Here is a 23,785-nt window from a genome sequence, read left to right on the forward strand (position 1 = left end):
TATTTTTTAAGTTCTCAACCATTTTGACTTTACAGATTATACACAGGCAGTGTACAACTACAGCATGGCATGTGTCTATGCCTACCAAGAGTCCTAAGCCAGGTCTACACTACAACTTACTTTGGTATAACCTACATCGCTCAGGGCATGAATAAGTCTCCCCCTCAGTGACATATGTTACATCAATCTAAGTGCTGGAGTGGACAGCTTCTCCCACTGACATAGCTACCGCCTCTTGCAGAGGGTGGATTTATGATGCCGACAGGAGAGCAGCTGCATCAATGTAGTGTTTCCAGTGTAGACTAGCTCATTGATAATTGTTATATCAGAAGTAAATCAATCAATCACTATCCTTACTTTATAGCTAATTTGCATGCAACAGTTTCATTGGTTGTATGCAGGAGACTGTACAGATGGTGGATTACTTGGCCGAACTGCCATGCTTATGCACCCAACTGCCACCCACACAAATCAGCAATGTCAGACGAGTCAGTATGAAGTGATAGACACTACAAGTATTATGGAGAGCTCTTTTTGTTTAGAATATCATTAAGTTCAATCATTGCTGAGGTTGGTGGCCTGTTACCAACCAATTTTTAAATTCTCAGCCATTTTCAGCCTCTTCTTACAATTTTTTTTTTTTTTTTTTTTTTTTACACATACATGACTTTATAAATTATACCCATATGGCAGCATGGGCTTTCAGCTACTAGTAGCTACTTATTAAGCTTATGAGTGGTTATTTTGAGAACAGAGCCTAAAGAGATGAGAGAAGGAGATTTATTAGTAAAGAAATATAAGGGTTGGAATAAGTTGATTTTACAGAGTCATTTTCTAAATTAGAACCATTATTAAATCATCACTATAAAATTAAGCAATTATTTCAAATGGGACACCAAACACCAAATGAAGGAAATTCAGTTTCATGTCCTATTAGCAAAAAGTATCAGTGAAAATAATAAAAGGAAAACAAAAACTAATATATGTAATGACTACAAACCAGGACACAGGTAAATATATGTCATAGAAGGTAATATTTCACTTTAAAAAGAAAACAAAAAAAAAACCCCTGATCTCTGAAATGTCTTTAAGTTATTGAAAAAGGTGGTATCAGAGGACCTACTAACTATCCATCCCATTAACTGCTGAATAATCATTGCTATTATTCAGGGTTTGGATTTACAGAATTTGCAAAAATGACATTAACCAAGTATTTAAACCACACAACTGTAAAATATGCTGTAGATCAGAAATAAAATCACTCATCTACCTTAAACTTCCACTCAGGGGAACATTAGAGAGAAAGTCACAACAAGGTGGCATCCTTAATACATAATAATGACACATGCAGGAAATGCACCATTATTTATACATGTGACGTGTTGTAAATTGCTTCCATCATCAGAACTAATTGTAGTGATTATTAATGCAGTGTTATGAACTGTCAGAATTGCTGTATGTAATTACATTTGTGCAAATGCTTCATTACCTGCCTAATGAATTTGGCATATATGCACATGTAAACCACTGTTTTTGTTAACATAATGAAGGACATTTTTTTTTTTTACACTAAGCTGCTGATGTGGAACTGGTTTGACCTATATTAAGAAGTTCAAGCATCCACTGCTGAAAAACCTTTGATCTGGTATATTTTCATACTCAGCAATACATGCATATAATGTAAGCTATTTTAACAACAGCTGCAGAGAGAAATTATGTCCCACTCCTTCAGTATCCAAGACTAACAGATTCAGAACAATCTTGGTAAGAGTTTACTTGACCACTAACTCTTACTTTGGTGTGTGCCTCTAAATAGTTGTAGAGGACATTGACACAAATGGTGAGATCTCCAGTATTGAAAGGATATCTTTGATTCCAACCTTGCGGTCCAAACTTGAGCCTCCCAGCCACACAAGTATGAAAGTAGCACAGAGAAAAGAGTATGCTTTTAAACTCCAGCTCCTTGCTGCACAATTCAAGTGTATCCTGCCAAAGAAGAAAAGCAATGTTTTTATCCAATGAGCAATAGGTTATATAACCTATAGATGTAGATTCCTTACCTGGGCCAATGGGACTACTCACACATTTGAAGTTAAGCAAATGCATGAGTGTTTGCAAGATTGGAGCCTGAGTATTTTTCAATGTATATACTAACTTTTTATTACAGTTAAACAGAATTATTAATCATATAAATAACTTTTCATATAAAAAAGCACAGTACTGCCGTTATGGAAGAGACCTACATAATTTAATAGGATTTAAACCAATAAGACTATAGAAATTAAATAGGTTTCTATAAATATTACTAAAAAATAATATAATTTAATATAGTGATATTTTTATAAAATAGACCACCTTATAGACAATCTCACAGAGAATGTTATTACCGATATAGAATTCTATAGGTTAGTTTAAAATTGTATAGCAAAGTTATCACACACAGACTGTATGTGCCTTTTCCAAAAAAGGCATGTTTGGTAATTGTGATTTGTTTTTCTTTAGTCTTCATTGTGTGTAGTATCATGACAGAAGCTTGGCAATAGGAGTTTCAGTACAGTTTTTTAAGTTCCTGAGTCCAACTTTAAAGTATTTTCCTAAAGTGTGATCCTGCATCTGCAGTCCTTGTGGCCCCCAAACTCTTCTGAATTGCCGTGATTGTGTGTAAGTAGTAATTAATATTACAAAATAATGCAAGATGATTTTTGATACCCATATAGATCTTAGGTATACAAAATTTCTGGGTGCTAAATCTCTGGCTGCCAAGGCAAATCCCACTTCCCTAATGGAAGAATGAGTAGGAAATTGTGAGCAGGAGAAAAGAAGGTTACTTACCAGTAACTGATGTTCTTCGAGATGTGTTGCTCATGTCCATTCCACTATAGGTGAGTGCACGCCTCCCGGAACTTTTTTCCCCTTAGCAGATCCCGTAGGGCCGGCTCCGGGGCCCCCTGAAGCCCCGCACACATGCCGTGGTATATGAGGCACTGCCGGCCCTATGCTCCCTCAGTCCCTTCTTTCTGCCAACTCCGGCAGCGGGGACAGGGGTGGGTTGTGGAATGGACATGAGCAACACACCTCGATGAACATCAGTTACTGGTAAGTAACCTTGTTTTCTTCTTTGAGTGCTTGCTCATGTCCATTCCACTTGTTAGGTGACTAACAAGCAATACCTTTGGAGGTGGGTCGGAGTTACCGGTGAGCTGCCCTCAGCACCGCTCTGCCGAATCCCCCATCCTCTCTCGGCTGCTGGACAATGGCATAGTGGGACGTGAAGGTATGCACCGACGAGTAGGTGGCGGCTTTGCAGATGTCCTACAGGAGCACTCACTCCAGGAAGGCTGTAGATGAGGCTTGAGCTCTGGTTGAGTGCACTGTGATGGTTCCCGGAAGCAGAACCCTCGCCTGCTCATAGCAGAACTTGATGCATGATGTAATCCACAAGGAGATGTGCTGGGTGGAGACAAGTGAGCCTTTCATCCGGTCAGCCACTGCGACGAAGAGCTGTGTCAATTTCCGGAATGTCTTTCTACACTCGATGTAGAAGGTCAGGGCTCGTCTCGCGTCCAGTGAATGCCATCTTCTCTCCTCCTCCGAACCGTGAGGTTTGGGAAAAACACGGGGAGAAAAATATCTTGATTACAATGAAATTGGGAAACCACCTTGGGCAGGAAGGCTGGATGCGGCCTCAACTGCACCTTATCTTTATAGAATACTGTATAAGGGGGCTCCGAGGTCAAGGCCCTAATCTTGGAGACCCTCCTGGCTGAGGTAATGGCCACCAGAAAGGCTACATTCCATGAAAGCATGAGCAGAGGGCATGAAACCATGAGTTCAAAGGGGGGCCCCATGAGTCTCAAGAGGACCAGGTTGAGATCCCAGGGAGGCACCGGATCACAGACCTGCGGATAAAGGCTCTCCACCCCTTGAGGAACCTGACCGACATGGGGTGGGAGAGCAGCGATCTCCCCTCTAGCGGCTGATGGAAGGCCGAAATGGCCACCAAGTGAACCTTCAGCGAGGCCAGTGCCAGACTCTGGAGCTTTAGCTGGAGCAGGTACTCCAGGATCACCTATACAGGTGAGAGGCTGGGTGGAATGCCCCGGGACTTTGCTCAAGAGGTAAACTGTTTCCACTTAGCCCGATACATGACCTGTGTAAGAGGCTTCCTGCTGCCCAGCAGGACTTGTTGGACCTGCACTGAGCAGGCTCTCTCTCCCTCCGTCAGCCACACAGCCTCCAGGCCATGAGGTGCAGATAGTCCACGTCAGGGTGCAACAGGTGACCATGGTCCTGGGATAGAAGGTCGTGCCGCTTCGGGAGCTCCAGGGGTGGGGCGACCGAAAGGTCCAGCAGCATGCTGAACTAGTGCTGTCTCGGCCGGGCCGGAGCAATAAGTATAACGTCCGCCCCGTCCCTCTTTATTTTCAGCAGAACCTTGGGTAGGAGCAGAATGGGTGGGAACGCATATGTGAGGGCCCTCGTCCAGTCCATGAGGAAATTGACCCAGTCTTGTGACCTCGGAGTGAGCAGAACCTTGGACACTTTGTGTTCCAGGCTGATGCGAATGGGTCCAATTGGGAAATGCCCCACTTCTGGAAGATCATAGCCACCACTTCTGGGTGCAATCACCAGTTGTGGTGGGGTAGAAACAACCTGCTGAGGCGATCCGCCTCGTTGTTCCTCACTCCCAGGAGGTGAGAGGCAGTCAAGTGGAAATCATGCCTCACGGCAAAGTCCCATAGACGGATAGCTTCCTCGCAAAGGGCCGAAGAGCGCGCTCCCCCTGCCTGTTTATGTAAAACATGGCTGCGGTGTTGTCCGTCAGCAACTGCACCACTCTGCTTGTCAGGAATCGGAGGAACACCTTTCATGCTAGGCGAATGGCCCTCAGCTCCTTCACGTTGATGTGCAGGAGCTTCTCCTCCCCCGACCAGAGCCCCGGAGTGCCTAGGTTGGCGTTGATGTAGGCTCCCCATCCTACATCCGAAGCGTCGGAAATTAAGGTGACCGACGGGACCAGTTCCCTGAACGGAACGCCCTTCATCACTGCCCTGGGATTCCACCACCAGTTTAGGGAGACTAAGACGGGCAGTGGAACTGTGACCACCCGGTCCAATGGGTGTCTGCTCAGCACGTATATTAAGGCCAACCATGCCTGAAGCAGTCTGAACCTCTGATGGTTGGCAATCCTGAACTGCAGGCTTCCCTTGGAATAAACCTTTCTCCCAAACAAGTCCAGTTGCTTGCTGTTTTTGATTTTGGGAGTGAACCCTGTCTGACTGGTTAGCCGCATCCGCCACCAGGGTTCTCAGGGTGGGGTGAGTGAACAAATACTCAAACCCTTCGGCCGGGACATAATATTTTTTCTCGGCCACCCTTGTAGTAGGGGCGACCGAGGAAGGGGTTTGCCACAGGGCCTTTACAATCTTAAGGACCCTTTTGTGGACTGGGAGAACCATTCTCGCTGGGGCAGCCGCCGCCAGCACATTAAAGAGGCTATCTTCAGCCTCTTCTAACCCCTTCACCTCCAGCCCCAAGTTGGAGGCCATGCTCTTGAGCAGCTCTTGGTGCGCCCTGAAATCCTTCAGTAGCACCAAGAGTTCCCGGGAGACTGTCTCATCTGGTGAGGAGGAAGAGGACTGTCGAGACGCGTCCTGTGGGTGCGCCCCCTCGTGGCGAAGGGTTGCACCCACTGAGGGTCCCTCCATGGGGTCCAACTCCTCATCCGAGGAGTGGTGTCTATGGGCTTCTCCTGTGCTGGAGGCACGGACTGCACCCCCGATGACATAAGGGACTGGGGCCCTGGCCCCATCTAGATACCCCAAGGGACCCAATAAGGCCATTGTTGCAGCCATTGACACTGGGGCCAACCCGGGGCTGACTGTGCCACAGGCTGTGATGCTTTGTGGGGGCGTCGGCTCTCCCGACGACTGTCCCCCCTGGGACACCCCAAGCCACTGGACTGGCGGTGCAGTGTCTGTCCTTGGTCCCGGACACCCTTCCATGCCAGGGACCGCCCCCTTGCCGCCGCCGACCTGGAGGACGATGAGGACTGCCTCCGTCTCCGCGAGCGGTGCCGACGAACGGAGGTGCGCTCTGAAGAGTTGGACTACTGGAGTGTCGTCTCGGTACCGATGATTTGCAGTGCCACTTGCCTTGCGACTCTGCAGAGACCTTCGGTGACTGGGGTCGGTGCCACTCCAAATTCCACGGTGCCAAGCCGGACTCCGGCGACCAGGTTCTGCGTCGTGGACTGCGCGGTGCCGGGTCCTCTGATGGTGACCGGGTTCTGCGCCGCCTTGGTGCGGGCTAACTCCTTGGCGCTGGGGATCTCGAATCGGAGCTGTCCAAGCACTGCCTGGCAGATCTTGACCGATGCTGCCTCATGGCATGCGCTGCTTCCGGTGCTGGGGATTGACGTCAGCACCGAGAGGGAGACTCCACGTCCTGTGCCGGTGCAGGTTGGCTCGATGATGCCAACCTGGAGCAACTGCTGGGGGAGCAGCTCTGCTGTATCCCCGGAGACTGTCTAGCAGGAGATCTTCCTCCCTGTATTGGGGATCTCCACCACCCTTCAAGGGGACCGAACTCGGGTTTCCCCCATGACACCATCCCCTTCTCCCTCGGCGGAGGGGGTGCGGAGGTGGCGTAGGCAAAGCCAACAAGGCTCTTGCTGCCTGAAAAGCCTCCGGTGTCAACGGCGTCGGCAGGGGCACTCTCCCACTCCCAGGAGTCGGGGGAGGCTCCCTGACCGGAGATGCAGGCACTGGAGGACTCAACGGCCCGGGATCGGTGCAACTGCGTACTCAACCCTACCCGTACCGACGGTGCAGGGGAGTGTCCACGCTCCGCGCACTGCCTCTTCCTCTTCGGTGCCAGCGATGTTGAGCAGTGCTGAGTCCAGGCCGGTGCCGGCGGTGAGTTCTGCATTGAGGTCACACTCAGTGCCAAGGTGGAGCGGGCCAACTCGGACGCCAGGCGGAGCACTGCCTCCATCAGCAGGGTTTTCAACTGGATTTCTTGGTCCTTTTGAGTCCTTGGTTTAAAAGCCCTGCAGATCTTACACTTTTCTTTTCTTTGTGCTTCTCCCAAGCACTTAAGGCAGCCGTTATGGGGGTCGCTGAGCGGGAAGGCCTTCCTTCAGGAGGCACACGGTTTGAATCCCGGCAACTGGGGCATGGTCCAGCCGCTCTAAGTCCCCGCAGGGACTTGCCTTATCTCTAACTACACTTAGCAACACTTAACAACTACTTAACTAACTTAGAATAACGAACAAGTTCAAACAAGGGGAATATTACTTGCTGAGAGCAAGGCTAGTTCCAACAATCGTCACAGGCAGAAAGAAGGAACTGAGGGGGCGTAGGGTCGGCGGCGCCTCATGTACCGCGGCATGTGCGCGAGGCTCCAGGGGGTGCTGGAGCCGGCCCTACGGGATCTGCTATGGGGAAAAAAGTTCCAGGAACCATGCACGGAGGTGTGCACTCACCTATAGTGGAATGGACATGAGCAAGCACTCGAAGAATATATTTTTCTCCACACAGAGATTGGGAAACATCTCATGATGTGGAGTATCAGGTCCTATAAAAAATATCTTCTGGTCAAAATAGTGAATTAAATCACCAGAAATACAATATTGGAACAGGATTTATTAATCTGACTCAATCTTTCTGACCCTCATATAGAAATCCACACAACACAAAATTTGTCCTACCTGGGGCTGGCTATAGCATAATGAATATTTTTTAAAACTGCAGTTGCTCCTACTGAAATATCAAAAAACTTAATAAGAAACATAATAAAGACAGTAAATACTTAAATTAGTCTTGAAATATCTGCCAAGGAATCTGTAGGACAAAAGTTTGCCTCAACCACCAATGCCTGTCAACCATAGGAAAATACAATTAGAGTTTCCTGTTGAAAATATCACCTTTAGAAATTGATAATCCAGTTCAAATCTTTAAAAAACAAGTGATCCATATTTTAATTCAGAATAGAGTCAAACTAAATTATCCCTTCAAATTCCAGGATGTCCTGTCTATTATGAGAACTATATTTTACCAGATGCCTTTTCAGCATCCCAGGAAGAATTAAGGTGTCAGTAAATCAAAGTTGCAATAATTTCTCCTGAGTGCCAGCTGTAAAATTCATATTTTAGATAAACAGCCCTCCTTGGCGTAACAGCATTTCCCATTCTTGAAGAAGTCACCATAAATCAGTAATTTTTTAGCTAAACAACTGCATGCAAAATGCCTTTGCTAAAAACAGTCTTTGCCTATATATTTCAGCTTTCTATTAAAAATGCTGTGATGATGTATTATAAACAACTATATAGTTGCAGAACAAAAATTACCACTATAAAGACTGTCTGCTTAACTGAGAGTACACACAATTATTTCCCCTAAGAATCTTCTGGAATATCCTCCTTCATTTCCTTTACCACCGTCAGATCACAACAATCATTTCTCTGGCCCAGAAAACCTTATGTGATGCTCTCTGTATTCTGTGTTGCCCAAAGGGGTTTCTTAAAATAGTGGTACTTACAATTTTCACCATCATGCCTCATTTTTATCAAGGAAAATAACTTCATGCCCTGCCTTCATGTGTGCTACAGACAAAATTCCTATGCATCAAATATGTGAATCACTAGCATACTAAGGTACATACAGTTATAATAGTCTTTACCTTGGCACATTTCAATGGGATGGATGAGCTTGATTCTGTATGCCCAGCTTATCCAGTTGTAGAAGGGCTGACCTGAATTGAAACTAAAAAGTGATCTACAAATCCTCACAGAGGAACAGAGATTCCAAGAGGAACAGAGTCTCAAGGGAGAAATAGGTAATGGGGAGGACACCAAGGAGTGATATTCCCCCACTCTTAAGCTCCCTTTCCCCTTACTTCCCTGCTGGCAAGCCCTGAGGCAGTTGGCTGCCATTTCCTCTTCCTGTTCTCTCCTCCACAGCAGCTTCATAATTATTTTTTATACAGGAGAATAATGAAAGACAAACATCAAACAGCAAATACCCTTGTTTGCATACAAGCACAGGTATTGATAGAAAGAGCAGGCAGCCAGTCCCTAAACGTGTGCACAAAAAACCACATTGTGCCCAGCAAATTAAAAGGGCTGGACATGGTCCAACCTAACAGTCATTTAGAATGAAGCAAATGTTCATAAATACTGTCTACTTAACCAACTCTATTTTAGAGCAAGGACAAATTCTTCACTAAGGCTTTTCTTTTGGGGAGAGGTGGGGCAACTAATGAACTGGTTATATAAGTTTTGTTGCATTTTCTTTTTTGGGGGGGAAGGAATAATCTGTCTTTTTTTTTTTTTTTTTTTAATAGTTTCAAAATAGAGTCAGAACAGCTGATATTCAAAAATAAGGCTGTGATATTACAATAGACTAAAAAAAAAAAGAAAGAAAAAGGCCACTAAACGAACTTGAAGTTATAATAAATAAAATTAACTGAAGATGCTATCAATAAGAGAGTCAAGATGTTGCATAGAACAATCACTGTATATTGACAGAAAACAGTCATATTGCTGGCTTATGGCCTATACCAGGGTGGCCAAACTGTGGCTCATGAGCCGCATGTGACTCTTTTACAGTTAAAATGCGGCTCACAGAGCCCCCTATGCCGCCCTGCCCCACCCATTCGCCGCCTAACAAATTGGGGTGGGGAGCTTGGAGCTTCTGTCCTGTGGCAGGGCAGTGGGACTAGAGGATTCTGCCCAGTGTGGAGGTGGGTTTTGGGCAGGACCCCCAAATGGGGGGGGGGAAGGGTACACTTTACTGGGGCCTGGAGGTCCTGGGGTGCTCAGCCCAGACTGCAACCCCCATTACCATGAGGAAAAAGATTTTCATAGCTCATGAGATTGTATGTATGGGATGAGGGATTGTGGTACGTGTGTGGGAGGGGGCCCGTGTTACACGTTTGTACAGGGCCCAAAACAATTATGCTTGGGCAATGGTTTCAGGGGGTCAGTAAGTTTGGCCACCCCTGGCATATACATTATTAACATGAATGATCAAGAATGTTACAAATAGAAACATTAACAGGCAAGTGAAATAGATGATTCATTTTAAGTAGCTAATTCATCAACCTTAGAATTCATCTGTGAGAAAATAAAGATTTTTTGCTTCATCATAATAAAAGAAAAGAATGTTTACTATACTTAAAAAGGAAAAAGACTGAGGTTTAAAAATTAACAGTACGTCTTATTGTAGAGATTACCAATAGATCTTATTGAAATTTATTTTATATACTTTGAGTTTCTAGAATTTAGGTGAATTTATGTAAATTAAAAAATATACAAACCTTTCAAGAATCAGAGATGCTGTTGCACTGAAATGGAGCACCATTCACATGCCTTTCAGTTAAACAATCTACAATACCACCAATTTACTATCGTTGCAGCTAACTGCTTCCCCAATGCCTGAGGAAGTGGTATATAAATTCGATTTTTGCCTGTGGGTTTTTGCTTATACAATGGGAACTCGACCAACTGGAGCCAGAATACATCTGTTCTGTACCACTTGCAAAATGCAAGTTTGACACACCAAACAGCCATGCCCATTGTGTTGGAGGATTGTAGCAATCATATGGAGGCCCTCCAACACTGGGGGACTCTGCAGGTGTCTCTTTAAGTCAGTTCTTTGTCTAAAGTGCTGCTGGAATGCCAAAGCATTATATAATATCCACTTTTAAAAAACCAAGTAGGGTATCCAGACACCGTGACACGCGTAGATCTGATCAAGGAATCTCCCTCAAATCTGATCTCCTTCAAATCACCCTCAATCAACTTATCCATCCATTTTCGGAAGAGCTTGGAAAAACAGTTGAATATAAGATCACCAGATCTGAGCTAGGGCTACCAAGGAAAAGAGATGGATGGATACTTGCTACCTACTGGTAATAGAGAAGGATACACCAGCATGACTTAGGCTATAAACCATTTGTGAGAATTAAAAATACTACTACTACTAATAGGGGTGCAAAGACTATATGCAACACGCACTGACAGGAATTTGCAGCATTAGGGGAGCATTCAGTGGTTGAAAGGGATCAGGGTAGGAAAGGGGGAGTTGACATGGCACTCTTAGATTGCCAGTAAGAAGGCAGAATGTCAAATACTGGGCCACAACAACATTTCTCTGATGTTGGGGGGAGATCAGTACAGTTACATGTTTAATGTGCTGCTCCCTGACTGACAACAGGAAGGCATTATGTTGGTCAACCATGCAATGCTCCATTATCTAATACTGGGAAATACAAACAGGGATTGTATGTAAAGCACTTTGCCCCACGATGATGGGAAATTATTACAAGGAGATAAGGTAGGGCAGAGCTGGTTAGCCTTCTGTGACATTTGCTTTAGTATGGATACCTTGACCGCAGCAACAACCTTACAGCCCTGGTAGAGCAGTTATTTACAAAAGGTGGTATAATGAACTCTCTCTCCCCCCACAGATTATGTAAATGTTGTTCTTACCTGGTCAAAGTTGTAGAGGGCAGCATGCAAATTAGCCAGCACCCCAGTAGGAGGTTCATTGGTAATTTTAATGGAGTTTTCTAGAATTCCTTGAGGGATGATGTGTTCTTCTGGGGTTGGAGCTGGTTCAGCACTAATAAAGACCCGGAAATCAGAGTGGCTTCCTTTGCTGTATTGTTCAAGGAGTTTCTCCAAGGTCCCCAACCACTTGGCTACTAAATGAACATTCTGTTGGAAAACATGTAACATATTCATTGTGAGATAAGAATTTGTTTATTATTTCAGAAGTAAACTACCCACATATACCTTTAAAATACCTTTAAAAAAAACACTGTTTCATGAAAAGGAATAGACAACTCCAAATATCATTTCACTATTAAATGAGCTGATGATGCAGAAACAGAAAAATTAAGGATTCTAAGCAGATGGCATATCCTGACATCAGTTACATTAGCAGATATTTCACCAGCCTCTGAAGGTTTCAAGCCTTGATTCAGCAAAGAACTAAAACATATAGTTAACTTTAAGCATATAAGTAATCTCACCACTATTCAGGAAAATTCTTAAGAGCACATTCTTAAGTGCTTTGTGGAACTGTGCCCTATCACAAGGCAGCTGGTCCCTGTGAATAGACGGGGCTCAGAATAGACGGGGCCCCTGTGTCAGAGCAGGTGGGCCCAGCTGACCCAACTGAAGAGGGCAGTGCTAGACCTGGAACTATAAAAGCCTGTCACAGGGCAGGAAGATGAGGAGTGATTGGGACACACTGTGCCTGACACACTGGGGAGAAGAACCCCAGAGGAGTGGTGCTAACTCCTTTGGTGGCCCCTGGAGTAAGTTGTCAGGTGTCCAGGAAGGTTACCCTGAAGCTATTGTTCCAGAAGAGCAGCAGAACTGAAGGAGGACTGGCTGAGAAAGAAATTGGAGGGGACTGGGAAGCTGCTATAAGAAGGATTACCTAAGATCTCTGGGAAGGGAGGCCCTGAAATCCTAGGACAAAAGGTGAGCTAAGGGTCTGGTTTTTGTTTATTGCCTTATGTTTGGACAATAAACGTATAGGAAAAGAGACTGGATGTGGCAGTGTATGTCTCTGAGGCCAGGGAGAAGCCAGGCCATGTCACAGATGGTAAATAATGTGGGCATTTTAAATTAGCCCGATACTGGGGGGAGGGAATAAGGTGGATCTTTGGTGCACCGTGAAGAGAAAGCTGAACCCATGACATTGACTGTCCCACACTATATTTGGGTGGGTAAGAGGAAAAATGGAGGAGGTGATCTGCCTGTTGGTAACAGGACAGCAACAGCAGATGGCCATGATGCAGTGGCAACAAGAACAGCAGCAACAGACCCAGGTTCTGCTCATGCAATTGATGGACAACCTGCAGAAACAGCAAGGGGCACAATTTGCCATTAAACAGAGGTAGCAAGATGTCCACTTTCAACAACAAAAGTGGTTACAGGGCAGTTGGGCCAACTGATGGCACGCAGTGCGATTGGTGATGGAATCATGAGCTGGCTTGCCCCAGGCCTGGCGAAGCTAGAACCAAAACACAATCCCATTCCTAAGGGCTTCCTCTGAACATTTGAAAGAATGGCAAGCAATGCAGAATGAGAAGGATCTACATGGGTGGCTTGCATAGCACCATTCCTAATGGATGAAGCTCAGGCTACTTACTGAACAGTAAATGATTAACAGGATCAATAGGGACTGACTCTAGAGGCCTCGAAACACTGATTTTGGGTAGAACCATTTTCATGAGTGGCATAACCATGAGTGGTGGCTCAGAAATGATAGAATCTCATGCCTCCATAGCTCTGCCCTACGGCCAGCTTGAGAGAGAGAACCAAGGACCAAACTGTCTTGGAGCAATTCCTAAAGATTCTATCCATGGGAGTCCTGAGCTGGGTAAGACACTTTCAGCTGGCTTCGGGGTGGGGGAGCTGTTGAATGGGCAGAGGCCTTCTTTGAGGCTGAGGGAGATGAGAAGCTGAGGCAGCATAGTAAACTGAGCTTAAGCCAAAGGTGGTGGCCCAGGGAAGCTCTTAAAAGGGAAATTCCTCAAATGGCCAAAAATAGGGTAATATACAAGAGCTACCAGGGGACAGAGTAGTCCCACCGTCTAGCGGAAACCTTCACGGTGGTGGCTGAGGGGGCCTTTTGTCTGCTTCAGGTATGGCCAGCTTGGGTATATTAGACAAGAATATGCAGAATGTTTTGTATAGAATATGTCTGTGGAAAATGTATTTTGCCCTGGGGGGCTGGAGTCAGAGTAACCCAAGGAAGCATCTCACAGGGCAAAAGAAAAAAAAAAAACCTGCCTATGAAAGAGGCATCAGGTCTGTGTGTGGTGTGATTCTTTGAGAGTGGTGGTTTTTTGTTTTTTGTGGAAAGGGGAGAGGTACATCACAGGGTCATTGGCTCCTATAAGCAAAGCAGGTCCAGCTACACTGTGTCAGAGCAGGTGTACCCAGTTGAACCATAAGGCCTGTCAGATGGCAGGAAGAGGAGGAGTGATTGGGAAAAGGACCGCAGAGGAGTGGAGCTAACTCCTGTGATAGGACTCTGGAACAAGGGGCCAGGTGCCCAGGAAGATTGCCTTACAGCTGATGTTCCAAAAGGGCAACAGAGCTGTCTGAATGAGGATTAGCTGAGAAGGGAGCTGGCAGGGACTGGGAAGCTGCAAGTAGCAGGATTACCAGAGACCCCTGAGAGGCGAGACCATGAAACCCTAGGGCAAAAGGTGAGCTGAGGGCCTGCGGTTTTTTGTTGTTTGTTTATTGGCTTAGGTTTGGACAATAAACCTACTTAAAGGAGACTGGGTGTGGCAGCATATGCTTGTCCAGCTAGGGAGAAGCCCTGCCATGTAACAGGTCCTTGGAGCAGAACATCTGCAGTCTACATTAGGGGAAAATTTGGTAAATGAAGAAACCTGGACACAGTCATACTACTTCTAGAAAAGGATAGATCAAAGGTACTATATGAGATGCTAGTTCTGTAGGGCAGTGGTTCTCAACCTTTCCAGATTATTATACCCCTTTCAGGGGTCAGATTTGTCTTGCATACCTGTTTCACCTCACTTAAACTATTTGCTTACAAAATCAGACATAAAAAGGCACAAAAGTGTCACAGAGCATTATTACTGAAAAATTGCTTACTTTCTAGCTCATTTTGTCTGTAAGAATTTTTAGTTAGTACTGACTTCGCTGGTGCTTTTTATGTAGTCTGTTGTAAAACTAGGCAAATATCTACATGAGTTGATGTACTCCCTGGAAGACCTCTGCATATCCCCAGGGGTACGAGTACCCCTGGTTGAGAACCATTGCTGTAGGGTACTCAACAATATGGTGATAGGCATGGTAGAAAGGTTTAGACAGATTATCCACTAAAATTAGTTCTGATAGAAAAGCATCTCTCCTCCAAAGCTTCTACTTGTGCAGTGAGGGGCTTAGAAAAAGGCTTAAGAATGAAAATATAACAATACTGTTGCTAGTTTAATAACTAATTACAGTTCAATAATGCCTGACTGTGCCAAATGTAGTATTTTCTTAAACTCAGACATGAGGATGGTGAGACAACCCTGCAAAATAAAAAAAATATTTTTTTAAAAAAGTATTTTAGGTTGTGGAAATTTGTGGGCCAAAAGGCATTAGGTCAAATCCTAAGAGGTGCTGAGTTTCTACAATTTGTATTAACTTAAGTGTATTCAGCACCTCTTGGGATTTGGCCCAGAATCTTTACCAAGCCCTGACTTCTCCATCTACCCAATAACTAGTATTTTCAAAAGCCATAAAAACCCCTCAATCTCTAAAGTCATTAGACTACCAAAGCACCATGAGCAGAAGAGCTGAAAAGCACTATATCACCAAAGGCTGTCTGAGCCTAGACCTTTGTCACCTGAGGCTTCAGAAGTGTATCATGGCTGAAACTGGGCTGCCCTCATTACCCCAGGTTCTAGGCCTGACCCTATGAGGTGCTCAGCACTTCTGAAATCCAGCACTTTTCAGCTCCTTCACTCTTTGTTTTCTCAGATAATACAATTTCTTTACTTAGTAAAAATTATATCAATATTAACTGAAAGGCACACTTACTGGTAGATAAGCTTGAATAGCTCACAAATAAAGCTGGTTGAAAAATGGTGAAAATTTTGTTAAGTAAAATCTCAATTATTTAAAAAAAAAATTGTCTCAGTGTTTCAGTCCAGTGCCTAGCACAATGTGGCCCTGACGTCAGTTGGGCCCTTTAGTTACAACTATTATTATTTATTTTATAAAAAGCACAGCGAAACAGCAAATAATGATTGCAGCAGATAAGGTAGACAAACTGATGCAGTGCTGATGGTGTAAATATAGAACTGGAAGGAATAACTGGCTTCCCTAATATGTTTTATTGGCAAGGCCTGGAACCTACACCTCCAATCATGTTTCAGGACAACATGACTATTAGATATATTAGTACACAGATATATTAGTATACAGTAAAGTGTAAAACTGCTGGTCACAACACCTTTCATTAGTGACACTAACACTCCCAGTGCTCTTGTCAACTTCTGTGCTTGCACCAAGAATGATAGTTCACCAGGGTATTGTAAAGAGCTTTTTATGTGTTACAGAATGAATTCTCAATTCACACAATGCTAGCCAAAGCTGCTACTGCTATCTCTGAAGAGCAGCACTCCACTGCTGATTATACAGCTTCCCAAGGGCTAGCCATTCTAATTTTATTAAAAGTCTCCATTATGGCCTACTCAATGGAACAAGAGTTCTTAATTATGTAGGAGAAGAGTGTTCCTGAGGACATAATCATGCCTAGCCATAAGGAGCCTTCCTGTATTATCTCTCCTGTTCCCACTGGGAATGAAAAGGTAGTGCTTGTAAATGTGAGGGTAAAAGTAGAATGCCACATACACTCAGTATATGGGAACATTTACCTTGCTACAGTCAAAGGCAAAAGAAAAACAAAACAAAACAAAACAAAACGTTCCGTTTGAAGTCTTTTTGAATTCCACAGAAAGTTGTTCCTTGTTGGACAATCCTTACCCTGCAGTCACTTCACTAGAAAACACATTCACAGCCATTCACTTAACTGAGTGCATAAATAACCTCTATTGTGCTGTTTAACACGTACTTGGAGAATGACCCAATGCCCATGTGTGGCAGCTTTCTCTAGTGCCTCTTCTGCAACCATCTCTTGACCTTGTCCTAAAGAGATATTATGGAATTTTCCAGAGTCGATAGTAAACCCAAGTTTTTTGCCTATCGGGGAAGTGACAGAGGTAGGAAATGAACAGAGCAGAAAGGAGGGGGGAAAAAAGATAACATCTCATTAATTTCACTATCATTGGTGCAATATACATTAGTTCTTCTGAAGCACTTCACTAAACCCTTATAATTTCAACAAGCAAATTTGCGAGCTCTCAACAGCAGCCTTAATGCTGGTATTAGAAAAAGCCTGCAGAAATCTGTTCCCTTGGTTTTAAGATAATGAACCTTTTGACATTTTGATAGATGTTAGGCATTGTTACTGAGCTTTAGAAACTCTTACAGGGGGTACAAAGCAATTCCCTTATAAAAAAGGAGCAACATGTGGTAGATATCACATCAGTTTTTTAACTGATTGGTTCAGTGGGTAAATGCACAAGCCTCTCACCTTGTGAGCATGAGTTTAAATTGAGCACAGTCAGGTCACAGCTGTATTAACCTGGTATTCTCAGTGTAGTCTGTGGGGAATAGTAATCCTAAGTATAAAGCGGCAGTGACTTACACAATTGAATATAGTTTGTATAATGACCATTATTTAGTCACAGGGGGCACAAGATTACATGAGCATGGAGAAAATTGCTCTCTGGCCCTCATCTAGTCAAAAGGTAGAAAACAGTACAAAAGAAACTTGCATTATGCCAAGCAGAGGAATGTTCAGTCTAAAAATTTCTTCATACTATACTGCTAATAACCTTCCACTTTTCATCCACTCAATTTACCACAAATAGGTGGGGGGTGGGGAAACTTTAGAACTTAACTCTTCTGTTAAAAATAAACCCAGTCCAACTTTGCCATATTAATTTCTACTCTTTTATAATGCCACGTTGTTTCGATTTTGTTTCAGATTTTTAAATTTAGGACCTGTGCCATTTAAGTCAAAGCCCAAAATCCCATTGTCTTCAATGGGAGCACGATTAGGCCTATAGATATTTACTCTCTCTCTCTCTCCTGTGCAAGAACAACTCTCATGGAAAATAGACTCACCAAGTGTCTCCATATCTTTAAGAGGGTCTACTCCAGGGGAGAGGATGAAAAACACTGGAGTGGCTGGACTGCTCTCTTCATATGATTTTGCTAAGTCCATCCTGGTGTCCGCCACGTACTTTGAACCTAGTTTTTCCTCCACAAAGTTTCTATGTAAATGTTAAGCATAAACTGAACACACAAAGAATATCCACAGTTACAGATTTGGGGCCTGCTTCATTCTCAGACTATATAACCTGCTGATACTGGTCTAACAGTAGTTGCATTAAAGAAAGGTGTCAGGGAAGCAAGCAAAGGGAGGGAAGGGCAGCCAGTTGGTGAAAAGGGTACAGAAAATCTAGCATATATCTGTTCAGGAACCGGGACAATGACTGTAATAGAAAGGACAGCGAGGCACAGCAAGTGTTCAGTAAGGGAACACTTCATCCTAGGAAGGTGTGAGCATGGGTAGTGCAGTTGGTAAGGATTGGGCAGTCAGGCCAAAGGTACTATTATTTCGGTGGCAAGCGATTTAAAAAACCTCAGGGGGTTTGGATAAGTGTACAAGGCAGAACTTTTTTGAAGATCACAGATTTTTAAAAAAGAGTGAGATGGGGAATTACCATCCCAGGAGTCTAACTGCTATCACTAGTAAAATAACGAGAATGAATATTAAGAGAGAAATATGACTAAACGTTGGGCAGTCAGCAGCATGGATTTTTTAAAATTATAAATGAGCCATTCCTTGTGGCTTAGGGCACATGTATAGAGTCTAATAAAATCACCGGTAAATCTATGAATAAGTAAGCCAATTACCTATAAATAGTCAATCACTCCCATCTGATCCCACCACCTTCTCCCAAACACCTGAAAAAGAATAGACAGGCCTTGCACTGTGGGCCATGAAGGCCAATAATCAATAATCTCAGGCTCTGGCTGACCAGCTTGCTTGTAAATTAGATTCCCATAATTGAAAATTTGATCTTTCACCACAGTGGCTTATACATCCAGTAAGCCATCTTCACATGTAGTTTCATAGATACACACAATGTCAAAGACCATACCTAAGAGCATAGGTCATTCTATCTGGGCGCAGTGCCCTCAGTATCATAAGTTTCTGAAGAGAGCTTTTTTTTTCCACTCCTGCGGGAACTTTTCCTTTTCTGGGCATTCTGAGTCCACCCATTTCTTCCATCTCTTGGCAGAGCCTTCGATATCTCTGTCTAACCCTCGGAACTCATCCATTAGAGCAATGGCCTGGAAGACACCAAACACACACACGAGTGATGTGCCCATGACACATAGTTTGAAGTCAGAATAGAAATACGTTGACACTACTGGGGTGGATAATGAAGTAAATTTTGCTAATAATACTTACTAGTAATATTATTTGGCATATATGACCTAATTTAAAATGCAGTTTACACCTACAGCCCTATACGAATAAATGTGTTTTGTACAAGAGATTACTCCATTTGATATCGCCATACAATCTATTTACAGTTAAGTACCCAGCTACCATACACTAACACATAAGAATAGATTTTTATGACAGTAAGGAGCTGTGTGAAGATTAGAATTCGTTCCTGGAGGAATGCAGAGATTATAGCAAATCAGTGTTTCCACATGAAATAAATATTTGAATTCATCATCTCCAGGACAAATAACATTTAACATTCAAAGACAACTCATTCAAAAATACTGCACGTTATATTAAAATTTACTCTGGAATATATGATTTTATCTGACATTATCTAGCTCTAGTCTCCAGAAATAATATGAAAACAAGATTTAGAACTGAAAAGCAATTCTCCAAACCTACCCTAATGGCTCTCCATGACTGAGGAGTTAAAAAGTCAACAGGACTCTTGTAAGTGTGTTCGACTGTGAATCGAAGCAGGAAATCCAATTCAACGAGTTCTATCTCCTTACTTCTCAGCAGAATCTTGACAGTATACAAAATTGAAAAAGGTGACTTGGCGGTCACTTATGAGTTAAAGCATTTACCACTCAACAGACATTATTGAATAGGCAGCACAAAGCACTGAAAATTCTCGTGTCTAAATCTTCTGGTAGCTCCAATAGAAGAATTTAGTTTTAGCCAATTATTTTAAAATAAGGAATAGAAATGTATTATAAAAAGTAATGGAGTGAGATCAATTCCTAGACCTTCATTATTCACAAAGCTTATAGATTATGTTTTCAAACATAGTCCTACATTTGTAGTACATACTGCAGAACTTGCCTTAGCCTGTTAAACAGACACCAGAAAACCCCACTAATAACCTCTGAACTAAATAATTTTGCAGAAGTCAGAAATACCATTATGCTATATGCTAGCATTAGCACCCAAGTCCTTGCATTTTTAAAAAATAGCTAGATAACAACAGCTATGATTTATGATTCTTTAGCTAGAGTAAAAAGAGTTATATGTAAAAACAAATTTAAAATCATAGTTCTTAAAGATCAGCATTAATCTGGGCTACAATTGTGCAATGTTTGTTTTTTGGTTTTGATAGTGCTACTGGAGTCGGTAAGGAAACCTGAATTCACTACAACTCTCTTCATTTGTCCTCCATCCCCTTTAAACACATGCTGAGGGACAGGGAGTTCACAGCTGTCAGTCATTGATCTAGGCTCTCTTCAGACTCAGGGAGACCACAATGCATCAGGCACATTTGAATCACATTTGGAATGTTTTTTTGGAATGAGGAGGGGTGGTAACTCTTTTTTTTTAAAAAAAGAAATCTTAAAATCTGCAGAAGTTAAATACGTCAGGAATGCCACAAAACTACATTAGGTGGGAGGCTGAATGTACAATAAAAAGCTTGGATTCAAATGTGTCTTTTTAATGAAATGTCTAGCACAACTATCCGTGTTCTCTCTCCTCCTCTTGCAAACTATGAAGAATGGGAATTATCTGTACTAATTTTATAAATGTTAGATAGATATCTATCTGTGGATAACACTCTACCCTGAGAATTAATTCCAGCTGGAGTTCTCCCCAGCTACCTTGGAATCCAGGAATCAATTGTCTGGTGCTCACATGGACAATATAATGAATCCACTGTTGGAAGACTACCTCCTATCCACTCTGAAGTAACATATCACAAGTCTGACCAGATTCAGAAGACCTTCTCAAAACCTCAGATCTTCAGGCAGGAACTTTTGAAAATAAGACTTTTGAAATGTATAAAAGACAGCCTGTGATCTGTGAGTCACACACACGTGGTGAGGGGGAGATCAGATCATCAGAAAGGCAGACAATGTAGGGGTATAGCCTGTCTCCCTCCAGCCCCAAGATCAGGGGCTGATGGATCTAGTAGGACCTACTTATTATTTACTTGTATCTCATCTGGCCTGATTCTTTAATGTAATCTCAGTCCAAAATCAAAAGGTGTTTTTATTACTTGGAGAATCTCTGCTATAAGTGCCAAACTGTACACAACCTTACCTAGGGAACTGCAAGCAGTACTTCCATAATTTTCATCCCTATAATATCCTAAGAAGGTTGTAACAACATTTTTAAATGCTCAAAGGAAAAAAGTCTTACATAAAAATACCTATGGAAGTTAACATTATTATTTATATTGCAAGGTGCTGTACAACCACAGGAAGATACAATGTATCCTCCCACACCGTAATGGAGAACTGAGAAATAGGTCAAATAAACCACACTCTCTACCGCTACTACCTGCAATTTTTTTTTGTGTGTCACCTGAAAGGTTGTCTGTGCCAGGAAGATGAGTTTATCCTTTTCAAAAAGTCCCCGACTGGTGTAAAGGAAGGCAGAGTATGTAATAGCTTCTGCCAGGTTGGTGATGCGCCCCTGCAGATCCTCTGATGCTTCAGCCCGTTCAATTGCTTTATGGAAGACTGTGTTGAAGGCCTAATGAGATGAAGGATCACATTATTTTTAAAGGATTTTTGTTTGTTTGTTTTAAGAGCAATTTCATTGACGTCCTATGCTAGGCTTTTCAAAGCAAGTGCCTGAGCAGTTCAAAATACAGACACTGCACCAGATCACCCCCTCCTGAAAGAGCAGGCTTGGAGAAAGTTTTCACCAAGGGGGGATTACCAATGGCAACATTTTTCAGTCTACTCATTTAACTCAGGAGCCAACAACATATGTTGACAGACTCAACCAATCTTTCCCACCCACTGGACATCCTAAAACCGACACATTCCTTCAAAGAGAAAACGCCGGTGGTTTCAAGGAAGGAGACTTTCCATCCTCAGTCAGACAGCTGCTTTTAGTATATTCATTGTAACATATTGTTTAGTGAATGTTTCAAATCTCTCTGTTCACTTGGCCTTCCAGGAAGATTTAACAAAAGTAAGATAAACAGTACTCACATAATCAGAATGTAAACATCTGACAAGAGAGATATTATGGGGGAAGTTCCATATTGTGAGGAATGGATGGGAAAATGCACTACCCTCTCTCTACTTCCTCTCACACACCCCCCTTTACACAGCAAATATTAACATCTGATACAAATACAATAGATCGCTAATTGCTGGAATCAAACCCCCATGCTTATTCTTTTGTATCACTAGAAATAAAGCTTTACCTTCAGTGAGAACTGATAGATGGGGTTGATTTTGCCCAGATCATTAATAACAAAGTAAAGAAGAGCTGCTCTCAGAGCCACTGGTCTGTAGTGCTTTCGGGCCTCGTTAATTTTAACTTCATTTTCTTGTGCTTCAGCTACCTGTAGGATGACAGTTACCTAGTTTATTTTTAAATCTATCATAACTATCACACTGATCTGAATAATTAAGGGCTGATCTATACTGAAAAGTTACATTGGCATAGCTACATCTCTCAGGGGTGTGAAAAATCCACACCACAAAGAGATGTAGTTAAACTGACCTAACCCCTAGTATAGACAGTGCTAGGTCGACAGAAGAGTTCTTCCGTCGATCCAGCTATCACCTGTTGGGGAGGTGGATTACCTCTCCCATTGCTATAGTAAGTATTTACACTGAAGTGCCACAGCTATGCTGCTATAGCATTTTAAATGTAGACATAGCCTAAGTGACACATATGTAATTGACATTCTTAACATTGCAAGTGACAAATGCAACATGGATACAGTCTGGAAAGCTTGAATATCTGAAACAATAAAAATTATTTGAGGCAGGTAGAATTAAACTGAAAACTGTGCTCCAGGCTTGCTGGCTAAAAATCAAAGTTGATTTGATCTTCTTTACTATACATTACTATATTTTTAAAAGCATAGGTTTAAGAGAAGTTATGATGTCAGTAGTGTGTGTTTTATATTTGTTTTCTTATTGCAGAAAAGATGGTTGCGTGACAACAACATAAACTTACCTTATTTTAGTAAGGAACTTTTTATCAAGCCCATCATCATCAAGCTAGAAGTCTAAATACTAAGATGGGTGAACTGGAGTGCCTTGTATTAAATGAGGATATTGATCACAGAAACTTGGTGGAATTATGATAATCAATAGGACATAGTAACACCAGGGTAGAAAACATATAGGAATGACTGAGTAGGTCTTGCTGGTGGGGGAGTGGCACTCAATGTGAAAGAAAGCATAGCGTCAAACAGAGTAAAAATCTTAAATTAATCAAACTGTACCATAGAATCTCCAAGGATAGACATTCCATGCTTGAAAAATAAGAATATTGCAATAGGAATATACTACCGATCACCTGACCAGGACACTGATGGTGATTTTGTAATGCTTTGGGAGATTAGAGAGGCTATAAAATAGAAAATTCAATAATAATGGGGGATTTCAACAATCCCCATACTGACTGGGTACACCTGTCATCTCAGGGAAACAGAGATAAAATTTCTTGACACCATAAGTGACTGTTTCTTGGAGCTAGTCCTGGAACTCACAAAGGGAGATACAATTCTTGTTTACTCCTAAGTGCAGCAAAGGATCTGGTCCTAGAGGTGAATATATCTGAACTGCCTGGTAATAGCAACCATAATATAATTACATCCTTGTTGCAGGGGGAACACCAAAGAAGCCCACCACAGTAGCATTGAGGAAGAGGAACTACACAAAAATGAGGAAGCTAGTTACATA

At 42.8% G+C, this 23,785-nt stretch overlaps 1 protein-coding gene across 1 annotated transcript in view; it reads right to left on the bottom strand.

Moving 5' to 3' along the window:
- The window catches only part of DNAH11 (dynein axonemal heavy chain 11), a 261,889-nt gene that overhangs the window by 24,583 nt on the left and 213,521 nt on the right, over positions 1–23,785 (bottom strand). The window contains 9 exon segments of the mRNA XM_067562084.1: positions 1,795–1,986; positions 11,495–11,722; positions 16,620–16,747; positions 17,738–17,886; positions 18,781–18,838; positions 18,841–18,973; positions 19,539–19,661; positions 21,435–21,605; positions 22,291–22,431. Coding sequence (XP_067418185.1) covers positions 1,795–1,986; positions 11,495–11,722; positions 16,620–16,747; positions 17,738–17,886; positions 18,781–18,838; positions 18,841–18,973; positions 19,539–19,661; positions 21,435–21,605; positions 22,291–22,431 — 1,323 coding nt within the window.

Source organism: Emydura macquarii, unplaced genomic scaffold (genome assembly GCF_026122565.2).
Source record: "Emydura macquarii macquarii isolate MOO-44397 ecotype Brisbane River unplaced genomic scaffold, CSIRO-AGI_Emac_v2 contig_2422, whole genome shotgun sequence".
NCBI classification, from domain to species: domain Eukaryota; kingdom Metazoa; phylum Chordata; order Testudines; family Chelidae; genus Emydura; species Emydura macquarii.